Source organism: Fusarium flagelliforme, assembly GCF_020744385.1.
Source record: "Fusarium flagelliforme strain FIESC 12 MPI-CAGE-AA-0113 chromosome Unknown B0J16scaffold_2, whole genome shotgun sequence".
Taxonomy (NCBI): Eukaryota; Fungi; Ascomycota; class Sordariomycetes; order Hypocreales; family Nectriaceae; genus Fusarium; species Fusarium flagelliforme.
The window spans coordinates 2,196,442-2,217,556 of record NW_025763504.1 but is presented as its reverse complement, the minus strand read 5'-3'; the positions used below and the strand labels follow the sequence as shown (position 1 = coordinate 2,217,556).

Sequence of the window (21,115 nt, the reverse complement as noted above, 5' to 3'; positions counted from 1 at the left end):
CGCATTAACAGTTGACAAAGAAGAGCTTTACCAGAGGTTTTCATAGGGGTAATGGAGATTCAGAGTGCATTCAAGATTGTATTCTGATTCAGTATACTCTCACATCTGTCCTCAAGTCTGCTTCTTCTAGCGCTGCTGCTATACCGCCTCCCCCTACAGCTTCCGCCTTGCCAATGTCTGTTTATTTCTTCACCCTCTAGCTAAAGCTCCGCATGCACGCGGCCGGTGACACCTACAGATGGGCCCCATCCATTCATTGTTTGGGGTCCCTTTGTTCCTACAGTAGGCGGCTCTCAAATCCTAGGCATCTTGCAGGGGAGCAACCTTCAAACATGCTGCAAGGCTAAACAAGATGGATACGACAGAGTCCTGCAGCTGCAGTTGCAGTTGCAGTTGCAGTTATGCTTTCACTTTAAACCCACGTCACTATTCATGAGGGGTTGACATGATCGTCGTGCCACGGCCCCCATTTCGTCTACCAGCCTTGTTTCAATATGTACAAGCACATGCAGCCTAGATCGCGGAGATTTGAAAATCGGATACGAAATTACAATTGGTTGACAAGGATATCTGTGTATCAAGAAAGGATAGCTCTTTGGAAAGATGAGCAGATGAGCAGTTGAACGATATCTAGCATTGGCTACCTTTAGCCAAGGGGCCTGTCATCATGCCAGAAACAAATTTTCGACTCTTCTAGACTATTCGCCAAATCTAGATTATGGCTCATACTTCCAAAGGCAAAGCAGCTTGTCATAAAAGCTAGTCGACACACTCCGCAAGCTATCCCCCGCTTGACTGTCTCTCACAAAATCACTTCCATAGTTCATGCTCTTATGCTCTTCAAACCTCGCCAGGACCTTGCAAGTCCAATCTTGCTCATTCTTGACCTCCAAATCAACAAGTCTGGCGCCCGCGTGCATACATGAAGCGAGGAATCTGATCTTGGTTGAGTCTGTTCCCTTTTGTATGTTGACGAGATCCAGTCGCCAAACGCCTCCTCCCATGTTCTCTTCAAGGACCAGCTCGACCTTTTTCATGCCGTATGTCTCGTGTAGATCGTGTATAATAAAAACACGCAGATGGTCGTCGTAGCTTCCTGTCACAACAACCCTTCCAGTATTCTTTACATATACTGGAAGTGGGAAGATTGCTGTGACTCCTGCGTTATGTGTTCCTTTGATAGTGATGGGCGAATAAGGTTCTTCGCAAGGAGAATCAGGGTCATTCGGATCCCAGATACAGGATGTGTAGCGGAGCAAAGAGTCATCTCCTCCGCAATAAGCTGTAACTTGTGTCTTATCATCGGTTGAGGCCGCCCCCGGAGAAAAGGCGATGCACCATGCCTCAAGGGAGTTGGCAATATTAAGCTCCGTGTAGTCCTTGATACAATAATCCTGGTCCAGGTGTAAGAGTCGGGCAGAGCTCGTCGATGTTGTCACACCAATCACATTCTGGATCTCAGGATGCCAATTACATTGCAGGAACAAGACGTCCTCTCCAATATCTTCGCATCTACTTGTCGAGATGTGCTGTAAAGGTGCTGAAGAGTCTTGTGCGGGGTCCAGTTTGAACACAGCCAGCGTCCCAGTACTAGATACTACTGCCAGGATATCTTGCCTGTCTTGAGACGGGTGAAATCGAAGATCCAATATGGCAGATGGCTGTGAAACTGTTTGGACTAGATGGCTGTGTAACTGTTAGTTTCAACATCAAATCCAATGTGTCAAAAAAAAAACCTACAGCTTCGTACCATCAACCTTGAAAACAAGCAGGCTGCCATTGCGGCTTTGCGGTGTCTTTGTCGCAGCTACCCGATCATCATCGTCCTCATCCCCGTTCTCTGTGCTCAGTTGAGCATCATCTTCATTCTTTTCAAGGTTGTAAGTTCCTACCACAAACAGATCAGGATGCGCAGGGCAGAACTGGATACAGCTAGGAGGAAGACCCAAGGTTAGGGAGACCTCTGAAGATATGACTTTTGCGTCATCCATTGGGTGTTTGTCTTTGATATCAAGATGCAGGGTTTAGAAGTTGAAAGCAAAGAAACGTTTGGAAAGAGATGCAGTCTCAATGGTGGGGGCCCCTCTTTGATCGTACCTACCTTCAATGTGATGAGGCTCATTCAACAGATATTATCACCAACTATTAGGTACAAGGAGACTTACAAGCTCAAAAAGCTGGCGGAAGATGCGCTCAGTAATCTCCTATACTTACTACGATTTCATTCTCTTGCATCCAATGTCAGCCAATTGCTCGGTTTCGTTTGCAGGGTTCAATATCAAGTGGTGCAGGGTATTCAAAGCTTAACTGCCGGGCTAGCGCTCCATCGACGCGAACTTGCTTCTGCGACTCCATCCCGTCTCCTTCCTGGCCTGGGGTCAGATCGTAGGCCAGAGATGATTTGACTTCTTACTTCAACACGCGACTGACTTGTTCTTATCTTTGACGGACTGACTGAATTAAAGAGCCATCGCAATTGTTTGATATTTGTGTCTGTTACATTTCTTTACACCCGGCTGTGCAATTTGTGCTCTTGCCCACAAACGCAGTCGACACCATCAGCGTCATTGCTCATTAATACCACTACTCCACCGAAACACTATTTGCTTGTTATTTCATACATCAGCACCATGGATCACTCGGATGATTCTGATTTCTACGGTATGATTCAATATTCGTCAACTTCTACATCTACTTACCAAAATAGGAGACGAAGAGACCGTCATGGACCTCCGTCGTCGTGCACAAGATTTTGATGTTCAAGGCTGGATGCTCCAGCAGCAACAAGATCCCGGAAGACCACTCCCACGCAAGAACATCACCTCGGATACATCACATCTCCACAATCCATATGCCGGAGTTCACTATGCGTGGCAGCTCACCGAGACTGTAGACGAATTTCTCGTACGTCTGCCCCCAAAGACAACAGACATCACAGAGGATACGCCATGGATCTACATATGCAATCCGTATATCCCCCGTGTCGAGAAGTCTATGGCCCAGAACCAAATCAGCAAGGGTAACGAAGATGAAGCTCCTGAAGAAGAAGGTAGCAAGACGGCGCTTGTCATGGAGGGTGGCCACGAGAGATTGGAGCTTCTATCCAAGTTCATCGAGGGTGTCCAGAAAAGCAGAAAGACCGCGGAAGCACAGAAACAGGAGATAATTGCGGAAAGAAAGAGAGCCGGAGACGATATACTGCACTTGGCACATGCTGCCAAAGTCAGAGCGGGCAAGGTATAGATTTAAAGAAACCTTTCCCATCAGCCGACTGACGTCAGTAGTGGATGCTATTCTGCACGCCAGCAGAAGTCAACGACGTATGGGACATTATCGCAAAAGCAACAGCCAACAACGAGCTTGGAATCGCAGCCAAGGTCGCTCCTCGACCAGTCGACGAGGACTCTCGCAAGGATCGACTCATATGCGTGTACACAGCCGACTTCGCAGACAAGGCCGACGTTGGCAGGGTTCTTCAGAGGCTGCGAGAGCTCAGACTGGTAGAAATTCGTGGAAGACCGATTTACTATAAGCCAGGTGAGTCATGTTTTGGTGTAGTCTGCCAGAAAACTGAGGCTGACATAAGTTCGCAGATGCATATACGTACATTGGGATATCTTTCGGAAATCCCTGGGGCCTGAAAGCGTCGATCTATAAGTCGTCTGACATCTTTCAAACTTGACAACACAACGAGTGACTCATCCGATCGTAGAGGGGAGAACAAGAAACAATAACCCAACGTGTATCTAAACCCAGGCAATGGGGTACATGGTGTGGGAACAGTCAATAACAAATCATATCATCATAAAACATCATACCCAATGACCCAAACTCCAGCTACACAGTAAAAAAAAAAAGACAACAATTCCACATGACGCTTTATACCGTTGCTGACCCATGTTCGCGATATTCAACCATATGCCGCCATTGGCCCTCCATAAACTCGACTCCATAGAAGCAAAAGAACTCATATAGGCGGTAGAGCTTAAACGTCGATAATCTCGAGGTCGTTTGGCCCAGCATCAAGGTCAATATATTTGAGAGGCAGCACAAGTCGGTATGCACTATTTCCGTTGAGGTAATAGCGGTGCAATTTCTTGGTACGCAAGAAACCAAGCTGCTCGTAGAGTCGCATAGCGGCGACATTCGTTTCCTCGGTCTCCAGGACAATCTCGTCAGCGTTGCGCTTTGTCATAGCATCAATGGCCTTCTTGACAAGTGTTGTAGCGATACCATGACCGCGGAAGTCTGAGGCAACAGCCAACATGGCGATGTAGCCTCTACGGGTGGGGTTGGAGTGTGAAGCATGAATTTCCAGCTTGCACACAATGACACCAATAAGGGATGAGTCGACTGGGTTCAATGCCTAAAGTTTTATAGTCAGTATGTGAGGTTTGACTTGAGGAACAGAGTGCATTCTCACCATGAAGCAGAGGTGTCCCCATTGGCAAAGGAAGTATCGGTAAACATATATACTATAAGGCTCACTCAAATCCTTTGAAATCAATGCCCGGATCGCGGGTAGATATTGAGCCTCGAGAGCATGTTGATATTGGACGTAGCTCAGTTCGCCTGGGAGGTCCTTGGATGTGGTAGTGGCCATGGGATAGTAATATTTCTTCTGGAGGAGAGGGTACCCGGACACAGTGTCAGAGTCTACAGCTGAAATTTATGGTAACAATGTTGAGCTGTGGTCGATGGTTGAGTGAAGTAAGATGTTGGATATGGGCGTTAAAGGTTTAAAACAAGATCTTGACTTTTGACACCTTAAAGAGGGGCAGGCAGAAATGGAGCTCAGCCCGGTATCGGTGAGCTGGCGGATTGAGGGGTAGGTACAGTAAGTTGAGTTATTGTTGGTGTTGTCAGCGGAGAGAAGGAAGGAGATCCGGTCAATTGAGATCAGATCGACAAGAGTCATACATAAAATCCAAGGAAAGAGGGTGGGAAGATCTCGAGATTGAATTTAGGCGTCGTCCTTTTTGGGCTGAAGTGGCAATATCTCCAGCTAGCGATCCAACGCGAGCGGCAGGCCACGAGGGCAAGGCACGCAGGGCAGTTGGCGGGCAGGTTGCATGTTGGCAGGGACTCTGGCCGCCTAGCCGCCTCGCTACAGCTGCAGCCTGCAGAGCCAAGGGCACTATTTTAGAGCTATGAATTGTGGAGGGGGCGGGGTAATTGCTGTCCATACTTTACCAGTGGTTCTTTGAAGGTTAGAGCGCCAAAATAAAATAGCCTAGCTCGCGCTCTAAAGTGATTATATTATTTCGTCTTGTATGTTCTCGATACAACAATCACTTTATTTCAATGTGTAATGATGGTCCGATATAAGCGCAGTGCCTTAATAGTAGGGTAGTATTTGGAGAGGGAAACGTTCTAGATTCTTTTCCATCTTCAGAATGTGAGCATGTGACAACCCGCAGCTCGCAACTCCAAGATACTGCCTCTCTAGTGGCATTATGAGTTGCTCATCCTGGTTGAATGGCGTCAAGAAGCAATGATTCGCTTTGACTCGTCTAAGCCCTTTCTCATCCATTTGCAATCTCGGTTCCTTCCGCATAGTCCGGTCAGTACCAGATCTAATGCCCCAGCCCTATCTTGGCTTTGACGTCAGGTTCCTGTTAGTGTTCCTGCCTATCAGGAACCACCGGCATGTCCTCTTCGATCCGATCCACGAGCTCCCTCCCTCCCTTCAGGTCCCAAGACGTACGTGCCTTGCAATTTTCATGTGATCCTTACAACGCGATTTTTCAACACGCAACTTTTCTAATTACCACAATCAGTCGACTGTACTATTTACTTCCTGTCCCTTCAACAGCATCCTTTCTATTAGACAAAATATAGATTATGCGTACCTGCACATGAATAAATGCCGCCAACAGATGATACACTTCAGGATCGAGACCCCCCGGTTTTTGTTTTAGAGCACGCGCCCACACGTTATGGGCGTCATAGCTACGTACAGCACTAGAATTCTTAAACACCAACCTTCTCTCTACCTAGTCTAGTCGAGGTTCTTTTTTCCCTCTCCCAACCAGAGACTGAACCAGACAGCGCCTCCCAGAGGCCTGCTTCTCAGTCGACAATATGGAGGAGTCCGCTTTGAGACGCCGAAACGTTAAAGATGCGACAAATAACGACAACGCCGATGCTGGCGACACTTCGAGGGAAGACAGCCCAGCAACCACTCACCCGACCACCCACGTTCAAGTCGTCCAACACGCCGTACCCAAGACCCGAAAGCGCCGGAATACCTTCATCTTCTTCCTTGGTAGTTTGTTTGGAATCATAGCCGCCGGTTTCTTCGCTTCCAGCAATGACCTGATCGACTTCCCTGAGTTCACCGACTTGTCCATGGAGAACTTGTTGGATGCTCTACCTGCTGGCTTGGTCAAGGACATGCGCGACCTCGTCCAGGGCGAGCGGGATATTGCCGAATCATACGAGCCATTCTCCGTTGGCGACAAAGCTCGATCAGAAGGCATGGGAGTCCATCATCCTATGATCATGATACCTGGTGTCATTTCGACAGGACTCGAGTCCTGGGGTACAGCTAATGTCTCAAAGCCCTACTTCAGAAAGCGACTGTGGGGTAGCTGGACGATGATGAAAGCCTTGGTCATGGACAAGGAGGTCTGGAAGAGGCATGTCATGCTCGACAAGAGGACGGGCCTCGACCCGCCCAACGTAAAACTAAGGGCTGCTCAAGGTTTTGATGCTACAGACTTCTTCATCACAGGATACTGGATCTGGAGTAAAATCTTCGAGAACCTCGCATCCATCGGATACGACCCAACAAACTCATTCACCGCTGCGTACGATTGGCGCCTGTCATATCCCAATCTTGAGGTACGGGATCGCTATTTCACTCGGCTCAAGTCACACATCGAAGTCGCACTGGCTACTGAGAATAAAAAGGTCGTTCTCGCATCACACAGCATGGGAAGCCAGGTTCTTTACTATTTCTTCCACTGGGTGCAATCTGAACGGGGTGGCCGTGGTGGACCTGATTGGGTTGAACGTCACGTCGAGGCCTGGATCAACATCAGTGGCTGCATGCTTGGAGCAGTCAAGGATCTGACTGCTGTTCTCTCTGGTGAGATGCGCGACACGGCTCAGTTGAACCCATTCGCTATTTACGGCTTGGAGAAGTTCTTGAGCAAGGAGGAGAGGGCCGAGATATTCCGCGGCATGCCTGGAATCTCATCTATGTTACCCATAGGTGGAAATTCTGTTTGGGGTAACTTGACCTGGGCGCCAGACGACTTGCCGGGCCAGAACCGTTCGTACGGATCTCTATTGAACTTCAGGGTTGGTTCCAATTGGACAACTCCTGATCGTAACTTTACCGTTGAGGAAGGTGTGTCATATCTGCTCAACACAACCGAAGACTGGTATCAGGACCAGATCAAGGGCAGTTATTCTCGAGGCATTGCTCATTCCATAGATGAGGTCGAGGCCAACGAGAATGACCCCCAGAAGTGGATAAATCCTCTCGAGACACGACTGCCACTTGCTCCCAGTCTCAAGATCTACTGCTTCTACGGTGTTGGAAAACCCACTGAGCGAGGATATTTCTACAAACCACCGGATCAACCATCATTGACAAACCTCAATATTACAATAGATACGGGATATACCGAAGGCGACGTTGACCACGGTGTTGTCATGGGCGAAGGCGATGGTACGGTCAACCTCCTCAGCACAGGTTACATGTGTAATCATGGCTGGAATATGAAACGCTACAACCCTGCAGGCGTCAAAGTCACAGTCGTTGAAATGCCCCACGAGCCAGAGCGCTTCAACCCTCGAGGAGGACCTCGCACAGCTGACCACGTTGACATCTTGGGGCGATACAACCTGAACGAGCTACTGTTACGGGTAGCGAGTGGAAAAGGTGACACGATTACGAACTATGTTGTGAGCAACATCAAAGAATATGCGTCCAAGGTCAAGATTTACGATGATGAGGAGACCTCATAGGAAGAGCCCCCATTGAAGTCACTGGTGGACATTGCGATAACGGCTGCATTCATTCTCATGGTTCGGTTGGTGTTTGGGAGTTCAGATGATAGACTTGTTCTTAAAACTCGTACTTGTATCCATGATACCCTTGAGAGTGTGGAAACACCCTGACCCAAGATAGGCCTTACGAAAGGCGCTTGGAGTACATCTGAGTTTAAAATACTAATGGCTTTTTACATGCATCATGATGATTGAGGAAATCATGAGCCCATGATTTCAACAGTAGATGTTGAGTTAGTTTCTAAGTGCTTCAACGGTCCATCCAATTCAATTCCCATCGTAAAGTGACACGTTCACAGTGAGGATCGTGGCATTTATCGACTCCAGCCAGTCGTTAGAGCTACAAGACTCCATAATCCTTTTATAACAACCAATCCAATGTCGACACTCTGTTGCTTCGTTGTTGCGTTGTTGGGTAGTTCCGTCTGCCAAGACACCATACAACAGGCCTGGATGAGGTCACGGTACAGCGAGTAACGGCTAACCTGAAGCAAGTCAGTCTCGACCCCGCCACCTGAATTCTCGAAACACAACCACAACATAAACTAAACTTTGACTGATATTTCTGCTCCTCGACTTCAGGTAGGAGATGACCTCTGTGTCTTCATCTTCCCTCGAACTCCATTGTTCTCGTCCCGTCGTCTCTTCGCAGCGCAAAAACCCCGACCAGACTCGCACCACGCATTTCCAATCTCAGTCTCACCCTCGGCAGCAGGACCCGATGCATTGGTCCCTGAACCCCTATCAAAACGAGGACCATGGCAGATTTCGAAGAAGCATCTCCCTCTCATGAGGACAATGAGGGACAGCTTTGGAATGGTAGGTCATTGACTGTCTGTGATGGCTGCTAGGAAAGGACACGAATTGACCGATTTCTGCAGATCTTGATAAATGCGTCTCGAGCAAATGCGATTCACACGAAACGATCGACGACGCCCTGCGTACCTGGATAGATCTAACGACCCGACTCCGCGACTATTACTGCGAAACCCAGGATGAAGTTGTTACTTGCGCGCGGATGCTCCTTGGCAGCAGCCTGTTTCAGGGCAATAAGGATTATGTTCGCACCCAGATTATCTACAGTTTGCTGCAGGAAGACGAAGCAGGATCCTTGCATGCCATAGTTTGTCTGCTTCTGCTCGACGGCTGCCAGGATGATACCATGTTCCCTCGCATGGTGAACGAGGCCTGCTTTCCTCGACTATTGGAGCTCATCAACAGCCAGCGAGACCAGAACCAGGATCCGCGTCTACACCGGCTCCTTTTGCAGCTCATGTACGAGATGTCGCGTATGGAGCGACTTCGAGTTGACGATCTGCATATGGTGGACGACGAATTCGTGCATTACCTTTTCGCCTTGATTGAGGAACTGTCTGATGATGCGCATGACCCATACCATTATCCTACTATTCGAGTTCTGGTAAGCATCCCAGTATCATGCCCTTCGCAACAATGGCTAACACAAACTCAGCTTGTTTTAAACGAACAGTATATGCTTGCTTCCACCGACGTCAAGGATCCATCCGCCCCGAAACCGCGCCTGACGAACAGAATTGTTAAATGCCTAAGTCTTCATGGAGCTTCGTTTCGAACGTTTGGCGAGAATATTATTCTGCTTCTGAACCGAGAGACCGAGACTTCTCTACAGCTGCTTATTCTGAAGCTACTGTATTTGCTGTTCACAAACAAAGCGACATACGAATACTTTTATACCAACGACTTACGAGTGCTTTTGGACGTAATAATCCGAAACCTGATGGATTTACCGGACGAAAAGATATCCCTGAGACACACATACCTACGAGTACTTTACCCGTTACTGGCGCATACACAACTGAGCCAGCCGCCGCATTATAAACAAGACGAGATCCTTCGCGTGCTTAATATTCTGCGAGGTTCACAGAATGTACACTTTGCACCTGCAGACGATACTACGCTTCGCTTGGTTGATCGTGTGTCAAAGGTCAAATGGATTGAAGAGGCGCAATCGCCTACAGTAGGGTCGGGCGAAGCCGAAGTCGCCCGCAGATTCCTAGGTATCAGCCTATCGCGCTCGCAAACCGCGAGTAGTGTCAGTGTGAGCGACGTCGCGGCAGTTAAGGAGAAGCCGGGAGTGCAAACACCCAGTCGATCAGGTGAGGAGGCCGACGCAGGTGAATCAGAAGTAGAAGAGGGCGTTACGATGGCTCCCAGGCCCAAGAAGCCGTTGCCAGAAGTGCCTAAGCATCGCCATGGAGTACCTTTTGCGCAAAAGTTGGTCAATGGAGAAAAGAAGAAGACGCCTCCCAAGGCGCCACCACCACGCCGATGGGGACGGATGAAGACGGTCGAGAGGCCTCCTGCAGACCCCGTTCCTGAGCAGTAGGCATGATAAAGTCGAGACTTTGAGCGTTATTCTCCGCGTTGGGAAGTTTAAAGAGTAACATCCCGTTGAGCGGGGGCCACCGGTTGATTCACCATGGTACGCTAGGGGAGATTTTCGGTTTGACGATGGACGGCGTTGTGGAGCGCTTTTTGCTGTACTGTACTGTACCGCACTGCACTTGGCTGGACACAAAGCATCAGGCACGGCGTTTCTGGGTGATTTCGGTTATGGCATGGACTTATTGGTCTTTTTAAAGTCTTGGTTGGGAAGATTGATGGTAGACTGCGGCAAGTCACTTGATATGCTATCGTGTATGAATTGTACAATTAGGACTAAGCATGCAAGAGATGGATAATTCGTTGTTGGTACTGTAATGACATTCATGTGTCGAAAGCATCCATTCGCCAAGTGAATGAAATATGCATTATGCAGCATGGTACAGTAGACTATTGTCTTGGTTTATCAGCTGAATATCCCTCAACGAGTGGATGTCATCGGCAGTCATGATCACAGTGCCGAGCCGGGATCCGGCCTGTGCAGTCCAGAACTCCAGATCAATTTAGATCTGGTTCCATGGACTCTGAGACGAGCATATGTACAGGATCCACATTCAATGCGGAGAGATACCTCAATTTGGAGAGTCAATTAATATTGTAAATTGCAACCAGTAAGTGTCGGACGAGGAATTGGGATAGATATTTGTAGATCTCACAAAAGCAATCTCCTTTTTGTTATCGGCAATCAAACTCTTGTGCTGCTGCGAGGCCTCTCACTCTAAACAAGTCGTCGAAATCTGGGCGAAACACCGAAACAACAAGCTGCAGATCCGGGAGGCGGCGATGCCGAGAAGATCTCAGCTTCAAAGTCGCGGCAGTGGATAAATCCGCCAAAGCCAAGGATCAAGGACAAACACGTGAAGGGGATTGGCCGTGCATGAGATTGGGTAGAGCTTAGATATTAATGACGATCGTCGTTGGGCTGCAGCTTTAGCTTTAGGTTGAAGGCATCACCAGAAAAACCAAGAGAATGGACCCTTTGAGTGGCGCCTAGCTACGTCATTTATGTCCGTCGAGCGTCGGTCAAGGTGGGGAAAGACGCTAGTAAAACTGGCTGAAAGCAGCTGTGAAAGACTTATGAGTACTTATGCTAAGTTCGTGCAGTGGAAGTTGATGGGCGTTTCAGGGCATCCTTTGCCAAGCTCAATAAGTACCGAGCAAGTACCACTTGTCGGCTCATCTGGTGTAAGTGCCTGCAAGCTCTTGGCGTGCAAGGCGACCACAGAAACTAAACACCCCCCTTCTCCAAGTTCAGTCCATCGACTGCATCATCCATCATAACAAACACCACAAACCAATATCACTAAACATTAATCACGAGCGAAACCTGACCGTGCCTGAAGCCAACTTTCAAGATTCGTTGACTCAGGAAACTAGGTCGTACTTACGCATTGCAACCACGTTTGCTCTTTTTATAGGTACAACGCAATTGAAGCTGTGCCGACTGTTCCACGTTCTGGAGGTGCTTCAAACAAACGGACTGTCATCTATCTCCTCCATTGTGGAACACAAGCAGAACCCTTGATCTTCAGTCTATTACCCGCTGATTCTCACTTCCCGACTCCACCTAGAAGCTCTCTCCCTGCAGTATCGCTCCAGCTGCTTCCAGTACTACAAACCAAACCAAACCAAACCAAGCGAAACAGAAACAGAAACCAGAGAGCCAAGATACGCCTGTCGTCGATTCACCATCATCATTTGTCTCAGAAAGGTTCCTCCGCTGGAGAAAGAGGCGCTAGTCTCACTCGAACGGGCCTCTAGTTTCGGTTAGCGTCACATCTGCCACCGGTCAGTTGTGCGCCCATTGCGTCAACACCATCATCCCGCGAGTCTAACACCCTGGTTTTCTGAATTGCTCAATGCTCATCCAATCTCAAGCACAGCACACTCGCCCATCAACCCGCCAATCCACCCCTCCACTCGGCGCCATCAATCACTACTGATCACTAACTGTCTGGTTTAGGTTCTAGTTTCCAGGTTCATCTCGTCCTTCGCTTCCGTCTCAGGTCCCTCATCGCCCTGTGGTCTGGTCCATTCCGTCGTTTCTGTCTCTCTAGTCTCGCACAGTCCATTACCGTAGCTTAGACTGCTCATTCGCAGTGCCGTACCATACCGTCCTGCAGGAGCAATAACAACGCCACCTCCGCCATGGATCAACCTACTTCTCACTCTCAATCTCAATCTTCGTCTTTTCCTCAACAATCATCTTATCCATACTCGCACGAGCAAGATTCCTACACAGAATCTCCATCAGCTCCTCACCAGAGTGCTACTGCTGCCAACACACATCCATACTCAAATCCTCAGTACGACGACGAATACCATATCTCGAATTCGATCCACGCACCGCAACCGCAATCGCGACAGCCTGGTCGTTTTACCGAGGAATGGGGTGCAGCACAGCGAGGAACTTCTTTACTATTTGATCACACTACCAACGGCGCAAACATGCAGCGCAGCAACTCTGTACACAGCTACGTTAGCGGCGATGACCAGCAGCTTCCAGGTCGACAAAACACGCTCAAGAAGAAGAATTCGGTGCGCCGAAATGGAAGTTTGAAACGCAGTGGCAGCCGTCGCAGCATGAGAGCTGGTAGCGTCAAGAGTCTAGCTCTGCAGTCCGCTTCGGATCATGATGAGGGGCATAGTGCCTTCTACTGTCCGGTTCCTACCTCAGGTAACCCGACTGACACACTCTCAAACCGATTCCAGAACTGGAGAAAGGTGCTGAAAGATTTAATCGCATACTTTCGCGAAATCCAAACCCATTATGAGCACCGATCCAAGTCTCTCCTCAAGCTCGCCAACGTCTCCAACAATATCACCACCCCGCCTGGCTTCCTTCAGTCAGCTGGTATTGATGACGCTCTCCAATTCCTTCGGGTCTACAACAAGAACGCTATTCTTGAGGCCAACAAGGCCAAGGAAATTGAGGAGGATGTGATTCTTGCGCTCACTGGCTTGCGAAGTGACCTTCAACAGAAGATCAAGGAAATCAAAAACCTTTCAGGAGATTTCAAGAACTCGGTCGACAAGGAGATGGATCACACTCGCAAGGCCGTCAAAACCCTCAGTGACATCTTGGGGCGAAATGAGTTGGATGAGTCTTCGACGACTGGCAAGCAAGATCCGTACTTGCTGCGCCTGGCCGTTGACCGTCAAGTTGAGCGTCAATTGGATGAGGAAAACTACCTACACCAGGCCTATCTCAACCTGGAAAACTCCGGTCGGGAGCTTGAGGCAATCGTCGTAGGAGAGATCCAAAAGGCCTACAATGCTTATGCCGGTATCCTCAAGCGGGAAGCGGACAACTCTTACAACCTTATTGGCGAACTGCGAGACGGTCCTATTGCCATGCCCAAGGACCACGAATGGATGCATTTTGTGACCCACGATGACAAGTTCGTGGACCCGAGCATTCCGCTCAGAACATCGGACCAGATTCACTACCCCGGACAAGACCACGAGGCGGCCCAGGAGATCCGAGCCGGACTGTTGGAGCGCAAGAGCAAGTACCTAAAGAGCTACACAGCCGGCTGGTAAGTCTATATCCGCACTCAACGACGAACGAAACTGACTCTGACAATAGGTATGTACTTTCTGCTACACATCTCCACGAGTTCAAGACCGCGGATAAAGCACAAGCCCCCATTATGTCACTTTATCTTCCAGAACAGAAAGTAGGATCCCACTCGAACGAAGGAGGTTCCTCGAACAAGTTCATCCTCAAGGGTCGCCAAACAGGTGGTATGCACCGTGGGCATACCTGGGTATTCCGTGCCGAGAGCCACGATACCATGATGGCTTGGTACGAGGATATCAAGGCCCTTACGGAGAAGACAGCCGAGGAGCGAAGCCAATTCGTGCGCAGCCATTCGAGAAGCCTGAGCCGATCTTCCCGACGATCAGTTAGTAGCGATGGACTGGTCGACGACGAAGACGAGGAACCTTTCACGGCCGATACCGAATCATTTATCAACCCGGGACCAAGGCAACATGACGCGACCCCCCGGCGATCTCAAGCAGGTGGGCGGTTCCCATCTGATCTCCAAGTCAATGCACAACGTGGCTTACAGGCCCCTCATTCGCCTTCTAGTGTAAGCTCTGGCTTCCAGGACAACAAGGACCCCGTCGTACCTCCAATCGTTACGGGTGGTCTTTCTGGTCCAGCCGCTGGAGAATCCGAGCAGACTCGGGACGATAACCAGGGCTATGGTACTGTTCACCAGACACCCATGGATGAAATGCCCTCGCACGCCGCTATCGCGAGTCAAAAGGCTCATTACGACGGCGTTAACCCTTATACTAGCGAACCAGTTAACCAGTCTCCTGGTCCGACTTCGTTCAACCAGCAGCAGCAGCAGCAGCAGTATCAGTCACAGTATGAACCACAACAGCAGCAGCAACCTGTTCAACTGTCGGACTACGTTGACCAGAACCGTAATCAAAACTTTGTTCCGGTTATGATTCCTCAGGGTAAGAATGAGCGCAACGAAAACTTTGCCAACAACGAACCGCGCCACTACAATACGCAGCCGAACAACTATAACATGGAACCACGAGAGGAGCCGTATGGCGGATACACCATGGGTGGAAATGATCATCAGGCATCAAACTACCAACAGCCCTCATACGAGCCACAGCCTTCCTATGATCAAGAGTCAAACCACGGGCATACTAACGGCAATCCCAACGGTGGTGCCAAAGTCAACCACTACACACTGACGACGGTGGGAGAGGGCTTCCCCAGACTTGATGGTGGCGCAACTCACGAGACTCAGCCATCGGCTCTAAAGGCTGAATCGGTATACACAGAGCGCGACTCGATTTTGCTTCAGACAGATGATGAAGATGAGACACCTATGCCCATTCGACCGTCGGTTAACAACCGATCCGAGAGTACTAACACCATCTCAAACTTGCACATCCCCGGCGGTTACCCCAAGAGCAGTTACGCGGCATAAACAAGATTATGGTTGATCGAGTCCTCTTTTCCTTTATGAACTTGATGTTATTTCCTTGAGCGGTTGTGGATGAATCAGCAGGAAGAGTTGGGTCGGAGAATATGCAAGCGGTAGTCAGCGGACAGAGGCAAAGGTTATTACAGGGAGGCGTTGGCTTCAGTGGGCAGTTCAGGTGGTATGGTCATGGTCATGGTTATTTATATCCCTCGCTTGGTTTTGTATTTGCGTCTCACTTGTATCGACTTTCAAGATATCTATAGTCTGCCTGCAATTGATTGAAAAGTATTGCCTTTAAATGAGCACAGCATGAGTCAAAATAAATTAAGCACTTCAAGTGCGAATGAAAGTAGTGATTGCTGATGTGAATTTTCTCAACTATGTCGCCCCATATTTCGCCTGCACGATGCCGGTCGAAACATTTTCCGTTCCATTATCGACCGACCAATCGGCGTGCTCTAAGCTAGCTCCCGCCAGACCTTCGGTGGACACTCTCTTTGCAAAATTTCACTCGGGAAAAAAAAAAGTTAGAGCATCGACCTACGCGGACGACCAAATCTCGACGAAACGACCAAAACTCCCAGCTACGGGCAGAACGAAACAAAAGACAACGAGCGGTCGAATCGCGAATCCTTGATCTCTAAAATTTATACCAATTGGCGACTGAGCGCAAACTCGATCATTCTTCATCATCATGTCTTTCCGAGGAGGTTCGCGAGGACGCGGCGGTAGTGGATTTGGAGGCCGTGGCGGTGGTACGTTTTTTCCTCTTTAATCTGGCAGTTGCATCTGGAATTAGTGGTTACTTGAAGAGATGAAACGTTCAAGAGGAGGATAATTGAGGTTGAGAACTGCGATGGATAGCTGCCAAGATGGGTGTTCGCATTCACAAGATCAAGTACTAACCAACTCACAGGCCGCGGTGGCTTCCAGCAGCGAGACATGGGCCCTCCTGCTCAGATCCTTGGTATGCTCCATCATCATATCTCCTCTATTCTCTGTGTCGCCGGCTAACACTTCTTAGAAATGGGCAAGTTCATGCACGCTTGCGAGGGTGAGATGGTCTGCGAGTCCATCAACCCCAAGGTCCCCCACTTCAACGCCCAGATCTTCCTCGAGAACAAGACAGCTGTCGGCAAGGTCGACGAGGTCCTCGGCCCCATCAACCAGGTCTTCTTCACCATCAAGCCCACCGAGGGCATCCAGGCCACCTCTTTCAAGGAGGGCGACAAGTTCTACATCGGCTCCGAGAAGCTCCTGCCCCTCGACAAGTTCCTCCCCAAGCCTAAGCCCCCGCCTGGTGCTCCCAAGCCCAAGCGCGCCGGCGGTGGTCGTGGTGGTGCCCGCGGTGGACGCGGTGGCTTCGGCGCTCGTGGTGGCGGCCGTGGTGGTTTCGGTGGTGGTCGCGGTGGCAGCGGCGGCTTCTCGCGAGGTGGTGGCCGTGGTGGAAGCGGTTTCGGCGGCCGTGGAGGTGGTCGCGGTGGCAGCGGCGGTTTCTCACGAGGTGGTGGCGGCGGCGGCTTCGGCGGCGGTCGTGGACGTGGTGGTTTCAGCCGCGGTGGCCGATAATCTTCTAACGACGATGACGACTACGGATCACTTCTGCTACCGAGGAGAACGAAGTCGACGCCTTAAACTGCTACTGTAGTACAACGCGACCCACGAAAGCCGCTTGACCGAAGGCGAGGTCGACGAAGAATAAAAACTTCGGGATTTAGGAGATGGAAAGAAAGGGATTGACATGTATTTTCTCTGGCGTTGGATGGTTCTGATTTTCCAAAGTGCTTTGCTTGATTTGGTTTTCCCTACGCTGGCTCTATATCCCCAATCCTACGATGTTCGTACGGTACGGCATTGGAGTTTGTATTTACAAACACTAGAGGATTCAACAAAGACAAGAGAGAAAACAAAAAGAACGGGCAACCTTTTAAATTTATTTACATGTTTGTTGTGATGGTATATGTACATGAAGAAAGGGTTATGTAAAGTCATATCCACGCGGATGGATGGGTATAAGTAGGCTCGCAAACGCTTCAGCTCCTTCAACGCCAAGCAAAAAAATTCATTGAAATCAATCCCTGCGCCGCCGGAGCAATGCTGCGCAAAGTAGGCCAAAGGCCAAGATGAAGGCCAGCCCTCCAAGGCCCAGACCAAAATACTGTGCATCGCGACATCCCCCCAAAGGGTTCCTGTTGTTTCGCTTTCCCATTTCCACGGCACCTGCCATGCCGAGTCCAACAGAGAAAGCAAATGCTGCCGCTGTGTTGGTAAGGCTGCTCGCAAGTCCAAGCTGTCCTTCGGGAACATCTCGCCCGAGCACTGTCGATGCAGAAGGGATAATCAAAACCATACCAACGCCCATGAAGATAGCACTGACAAACGAATTTGCCCAATACTCCTGTTGAGCTGGAGCCGTAGCCATCAAAGCTGAACTAACCAAGATTGCTACCGACGAACTTACCATAGCAAGCTGGGCGGTGAAGTCGCGGTTTGTAAAGGGCCAGCAAGCAAAGCTAACAACAGCACCAATGACCAGTATCGGAACAAGACCAGCGCTCGTGAGCAGAGGTCCCCATCCTCTTAGAACTTCGACAAACTGCGCGAAGTACCAGACCCAGATCCCAAATGCTGCTGAGGCGGCAGTCACAAAGCCAAGAGTAATGCAAGCAGTTATGTCAATCTGCTTGAAGGGTACCAATGGATGACTGGCTTGGGATTCCAAGAAACGGAACAGCGGCAGAATCAATAAACCTGCAAAGATCAAGATGTATGTTTCGGGCGCATCCCATCCAGAGATAGGTGCTTGGTTCCAACCAACAGCAAAAAGAACCAATGCAGAGACGCCAGCTACGAAACCTAAGACATCGAGACGTTTCCACAGGTTGCCTTCGAAATCATGAACCAAAACTCTTTTTGTAGGGACTACAAGCATGCTTGAAATACCTAGAGCAGTGCAAACCGCAGCTAAGCAGTAGAAAGCCCATGGCCATGATGCATAGTTGGCAAAAAGTCCTGTCATGACAGAGCCGATGACGAACCCGCAGGGGACAGAGGCATCGAACAAGCCCATGACAAGCATCTTTCGAGGTCCAGGCGGATATGCCCTCAGCAACATCCCGTAACCATTGGGGATGATGAGGGCTGGACCAATACCTTGCATTGCACGACAGACACAGAAGAAGGCAGCACCACCTGTCTGCACGTACACGCTCAGCCCAGTCAGGAGACTCCAGAACGCAAACCAAAAGTATCCAGCGATGAATACATGCCTCTGACCACAAACGTTTCCGATTCGGTTCCCCAAAAGAGTTGTTGCCCCATAACTCAGCATATATGCTGAAGTAAACCAAGCAAGATGTGCTGTACGCTCTGGTTTGAAGAATGATTCGCCAATCTGCCGTGCCGACGTCAATGTCTGCGCAAGACTGGCATATGTCAAGAGCTGAGCCATGCATATGAAAGCGACGAAGAGGCTTTCATTACAGGGATGGTTGAATACAATCTGCCTGGCCCCTTCGTTCAGAGGTTTCCTACGCAAGCCCGGGCCAGCAGGTGCTGATGGTTCTGGGTCAGAGCCTGCACGGATATGAGTAACTGTACCCAACGGCAGCGTTCTTGTACCCAGGTCAGGTCTGAGAGCCATGTATTGATGATGCTGTGTCGTTGATCTAAAAGTTTCGAAACGTCTAGCAGCTTCGACAAGTCCGCCATGGTTGACCGAAAAGTTCGCTGGAGATGGATTTGTGTTTAAGGCTGGAGGTACATGGTGTTGATTGTCGGCGAAATTTAGAGGTACGCTTAAACGGGGAGGTGGTGTATGAGGTGTGTCCAATCGTGGCGGCAGATCTGGTGTCGCAAGTCGAATAAAGTCTTCGGGTATTTGAGCAGAAGTCTCAACCATCTCTGGCTCTAGTTCTCGATCTAGAAGAGTGTCGGTTTCGGCATTTCGAGGTCGTCCTGGCATAAGCATCGCAGGCGTGTAGTTGCTTTGAGGAGAAACGGGTGAAACATCCGATGCAGTCATCTGGCTCACTATGTCCATATCAAGCAGACCCTGGGATACTTCACTCACGGTCGACGGACTTCGACCGTGAGAGTGGGATTGAGAATTGGAACGATTGTTGGAGTGGGCATAGTTGCGTGATTGGGAATAAGAGTTGAGGTTCATATAAGTGGGAGCCGGTGCTGCTGGAGAGTAACCACCATGATGTTGGTGATAATGGTGGCGGAAAGATTCGGTAACAGCAATCATAGTATCCGTGACATGCTGAATGGCAGCATTGGAGCGATTGGTCTGTCGACGAGCCTCGGACTTCTCAGAGTCTTGTCGTGATACGCTCCGTAAGGGTTCCATTGCGAAATTGGTGAGAACGCGGTAAGCAGAGTCAGTGTTAGCAATGATCGCCCCTCATGTCCTCGTTGATATCGATTATTCTAGCGAGCGAGTTCCGTAGAAAAGAAGTAGAAAATAAGTCATTAGATCAAGGCGTCACGGTAAGCACCATTGCTGAATCAGTGAGCGATCAAGAAGAAATATTCCAGAAAATAAACAGATGCGACATGGTCAGGGACACTTGGGGTAATATGTCGATAGAGGATTGCGGCTGCGTTCGCAGCTTACACGGCGGGTATACCACCCTTGTCCAAGGTGTAAGTGGGAAGGAATATTGGCTCATGGAAGCTCATCTAAGCCGTCAGGGCTGACTCGTCCCCACAGCTAAGGTAGGCTTCCCAACAGAGGCTCGGACCAAAACCCAGGGTCCGGAGGATCAGGACCTGGGAGCCTTCATGGCTTGTCCTAGTTTGGGTTGGGGTTGACACTTGGAACCGAGATGAGGGTGGGAAAGGATCATGGTTGCGATCCAGAAATAGAATCCTTCGATCATGTCAAAGTGAAAAAAGATAGTTTTGCCTCTATAGTGGGTATGGATCTGCTCTCCAATTGTTTACTAGTGCTCTAGAAGAGTATCACATTGCCTGTCCTACAAGACGTTGGGCAGAGTGCTAGAGCCTAGACTGTGTAAACTAAATCAATGTTGTGTTTGCAAAGTCGGTGATGCTTCAGCGGTGGCGCTTAAGGGAATAGTTCGGACGTTTGGTTGGTTCGTGGATCGTTATTGTGTTAGTGATGTTGGTGAAAAGAAGCCGTTGGTGTTGGTGATACAGTAGTCTAAGGTAGTGTAAGATGAGAGGTGAAGGCAGGGGCAGGCGAAAGCGGCTGCAACCAACACCAAAAAGAAGTAGATCTTGGCGTGGAAGGAGGCAAGAGGCAAACATGTGCTCCTTCCCATGTTGTCGCTCTCGTTCTCTCAAGCAACCACCAGATAAACAATAGGCATCATCGTCTTCATCATAAGTGTAACCTGATGCCCAATTGGGTAGTATTCTTCACGCTTCAAATGATGATCATGATCAACTGTACATACAAAGTTTCTGGTCCTTGCCAACCCATGTCTATCACCAACGCACAGCCACCCGTCATCGCTCTAACGTTTACTAGCGTCTACTTCACGTCTCATCCTCTGGCACAGCCTCAATACATTGCGACCCATGTCTTACCCTGGAGACCTTCTATGGTTCTTCAAGTTATGCCTACTGCATGTTTCACACTCAACCTACTGCGTTGACGTTGTTGATTGGTTTATATCAGGTTGGTGTAGATAAAGATTCAACGCTTCAGTTTCCTTTAAAGTCAATCTTTAGTGAGACCC

General features: G+C 49.4%; 9 protein-coding genes across 9 annotated transcripts; 6 read left to right on the top strand and 3 right to left on the bottom strand.

The window, feature by feature from the left end:
* Positions 1–716: 716 nt before the first annotated feature.
* B0J16DRAFT_316143 (WD40-repeat-containing domain protein) lies at positions 717–1,991 on the bottom strand (the record flags this gene model as incomplete). Its single annotated transcript, XM_046125298.1, has 2 exons — positions 717–1,686; positions 1,741–1,991. The coding sequence occupies 2 exons, from the start codon at positions 1,989–1,991 to the stop codon at positions 717–719; spliced, it is 1,221 nt and encodes a 406-aa protein (XP_045986365.1).
* Positions 1,992–2,518: 527 nt separating this feature from the next.
* Positions 2,519–3,834, top strand: B0J16DRAFT_60554 (uncharacterized protein). Its single transcript, XM_046134152.1, has 4 exons — positions 2,519–2,661; positions 2,708–3,237; positions 3,285–3,537; positions 3,594–3,834. The coding sequence occupies exons 1-4, from the start codon at positions 2,631–2,633 to the stop codon at positions 3,680–3,682; spliced, it is 903 nt and encodes a 300-aa protein (XP_045986364.1). The 5' UTR covers positions 2,519–2,630; the 3' UTR covers positions 3,683–3,834.
* B0J16DRAFT_60540 (acyl-CoA N-acyltransferase) lies at positions 3,655–4,945 on the bottom strand. Its single transcript, XM_046134151.1, has 2 exons — positions 4,424–4,945; positions 3,655–4,366 (listed from the first exon to the last, which is right to left on the bottom strand). The coding sequence occupies exons 1-2, from the start codon at positions 4,601–4,603 to the stop codon at positions 3,986–3,988; spliced, it is 561 nt and encodes a 186-aa protein (XP_045986363.1). The 5' UTR covers positions 4,604–4,945; the 3' UTR covers positions 3,655–3,985.
* Positions 4,946–6,084: 1,139 nt separating this feature from the next.
* B0J16DRAFT_316140 (Lecithin:cholesterol acyltransferase-domain-containing protein) lies at positions 6,085–7,980 on the top strand (the record flags this gene model as incomplete). Its single annotated transcript, XM_046125297.1, has 1 exon — positions 6,085–7,980. One exon carries the CDS (start codon positions 6,085–6,087, stop codon positions 7,978–7,980), a length of 1,896 nt encoding a protein of 631 aa, XP_045986362.1.
* A 600-nt stretch (positions 7,981–8,580) lies between these two features.
* Positions 8,581–10,500, top strand: B0J16DRAFT_60493 (uncharacterized protein). Its single transcript, XM_046134149.1, has 4 exons — positions 8,581–8,604; positions 8,735–8,841; positions 8,904–9,442; positions 9,494–10,500. Exons 2-4 carry the CDS (start codon positions 8,781–8,783, stop codon positions 10,385–10,387), a joined length of 1,494 nt encoding a protein of 497 aa, XP_045986361.1. The 5' UTR covers positions 8,581–8,604; positions 8,735–8,780; the 3' UTR covers positions 10,388–10,500.
* Positions 10,501–12,591: 2,091 nt separating this feature from the next.
* On the top strand, positions 12,592–15,407 carry B0J16DRAFT_380341 (uncharacterized protein; the record flags this gene model as incomplete). The annotated part of the gene is made up of 2 exons (XM_046131064.1): positions 12,592–13,982; positions 14,033–15,407. The coding sequence occupies 2 exons, from the start codon at positions 12,592–12,594 to the stop codon at positions 15,405–15,407; spliced, it is 2,766 nt and encodes a 921-aa protein (XP_045986360.1).
* Positions 15,408–16,098: 691 nt separating this feature from the next.
* Positions 16,099–16,973, top strand: B0J16DRAFT_353768 (Gar1/Naf1 RNA binding region-domain-containing protein; the record flags this gene model as incomplete). Its single annotated transcript, XM_046129331.1, has 3 exons — positions 16,099–16,159; positions 16,321–16,371; positions 16,429–16,973. The coding sequence occupies 3 exons, from the start codon at positions 16,099–16,101 to the stop codon at positions 16,971–16,973; spliced, it is 657 nt and encodes a 218-aa protein (XP_045986359.1).
* Positions 16,974–17,059: 86 nt separating this feature from the next.
* Positions 17,060–17,417, top strand: B0J16DRAFT_60349 (uncharacterized protein). Its single transcript, XM_046134148.1, has one exon. It carries the CDS (start codon positions 17,146–17,148, stop codon positions 17,356–17,358), a length of 213 nt encoding a protein of 70 aa, XP_045986358.1. The 5' UTR covers positions 17,060–17,145; the 3' UTR covers positions 17,359–17,417.
* On the bottom strand, positions 17,225–20,112 carry B0J16DRAFT_60291 (major facilitator superfamily-domain-containing protein). Its single transcript, XM_046134147.1, has one exon. The coding sequence runs from the start codon at positions 19,756–19,758 to the stop codon at positions 17,476–17,478; it is 2,283 nt and encodes a 760-aa protein (XP_045986357.1). The 5' UTR covers positions 19,759–20,112; the 3' UTR covers positions 17,225–17,475.
* Between the last annotated feature and the right edge of the window lie 1,003 nt (positions 20,113–21,115).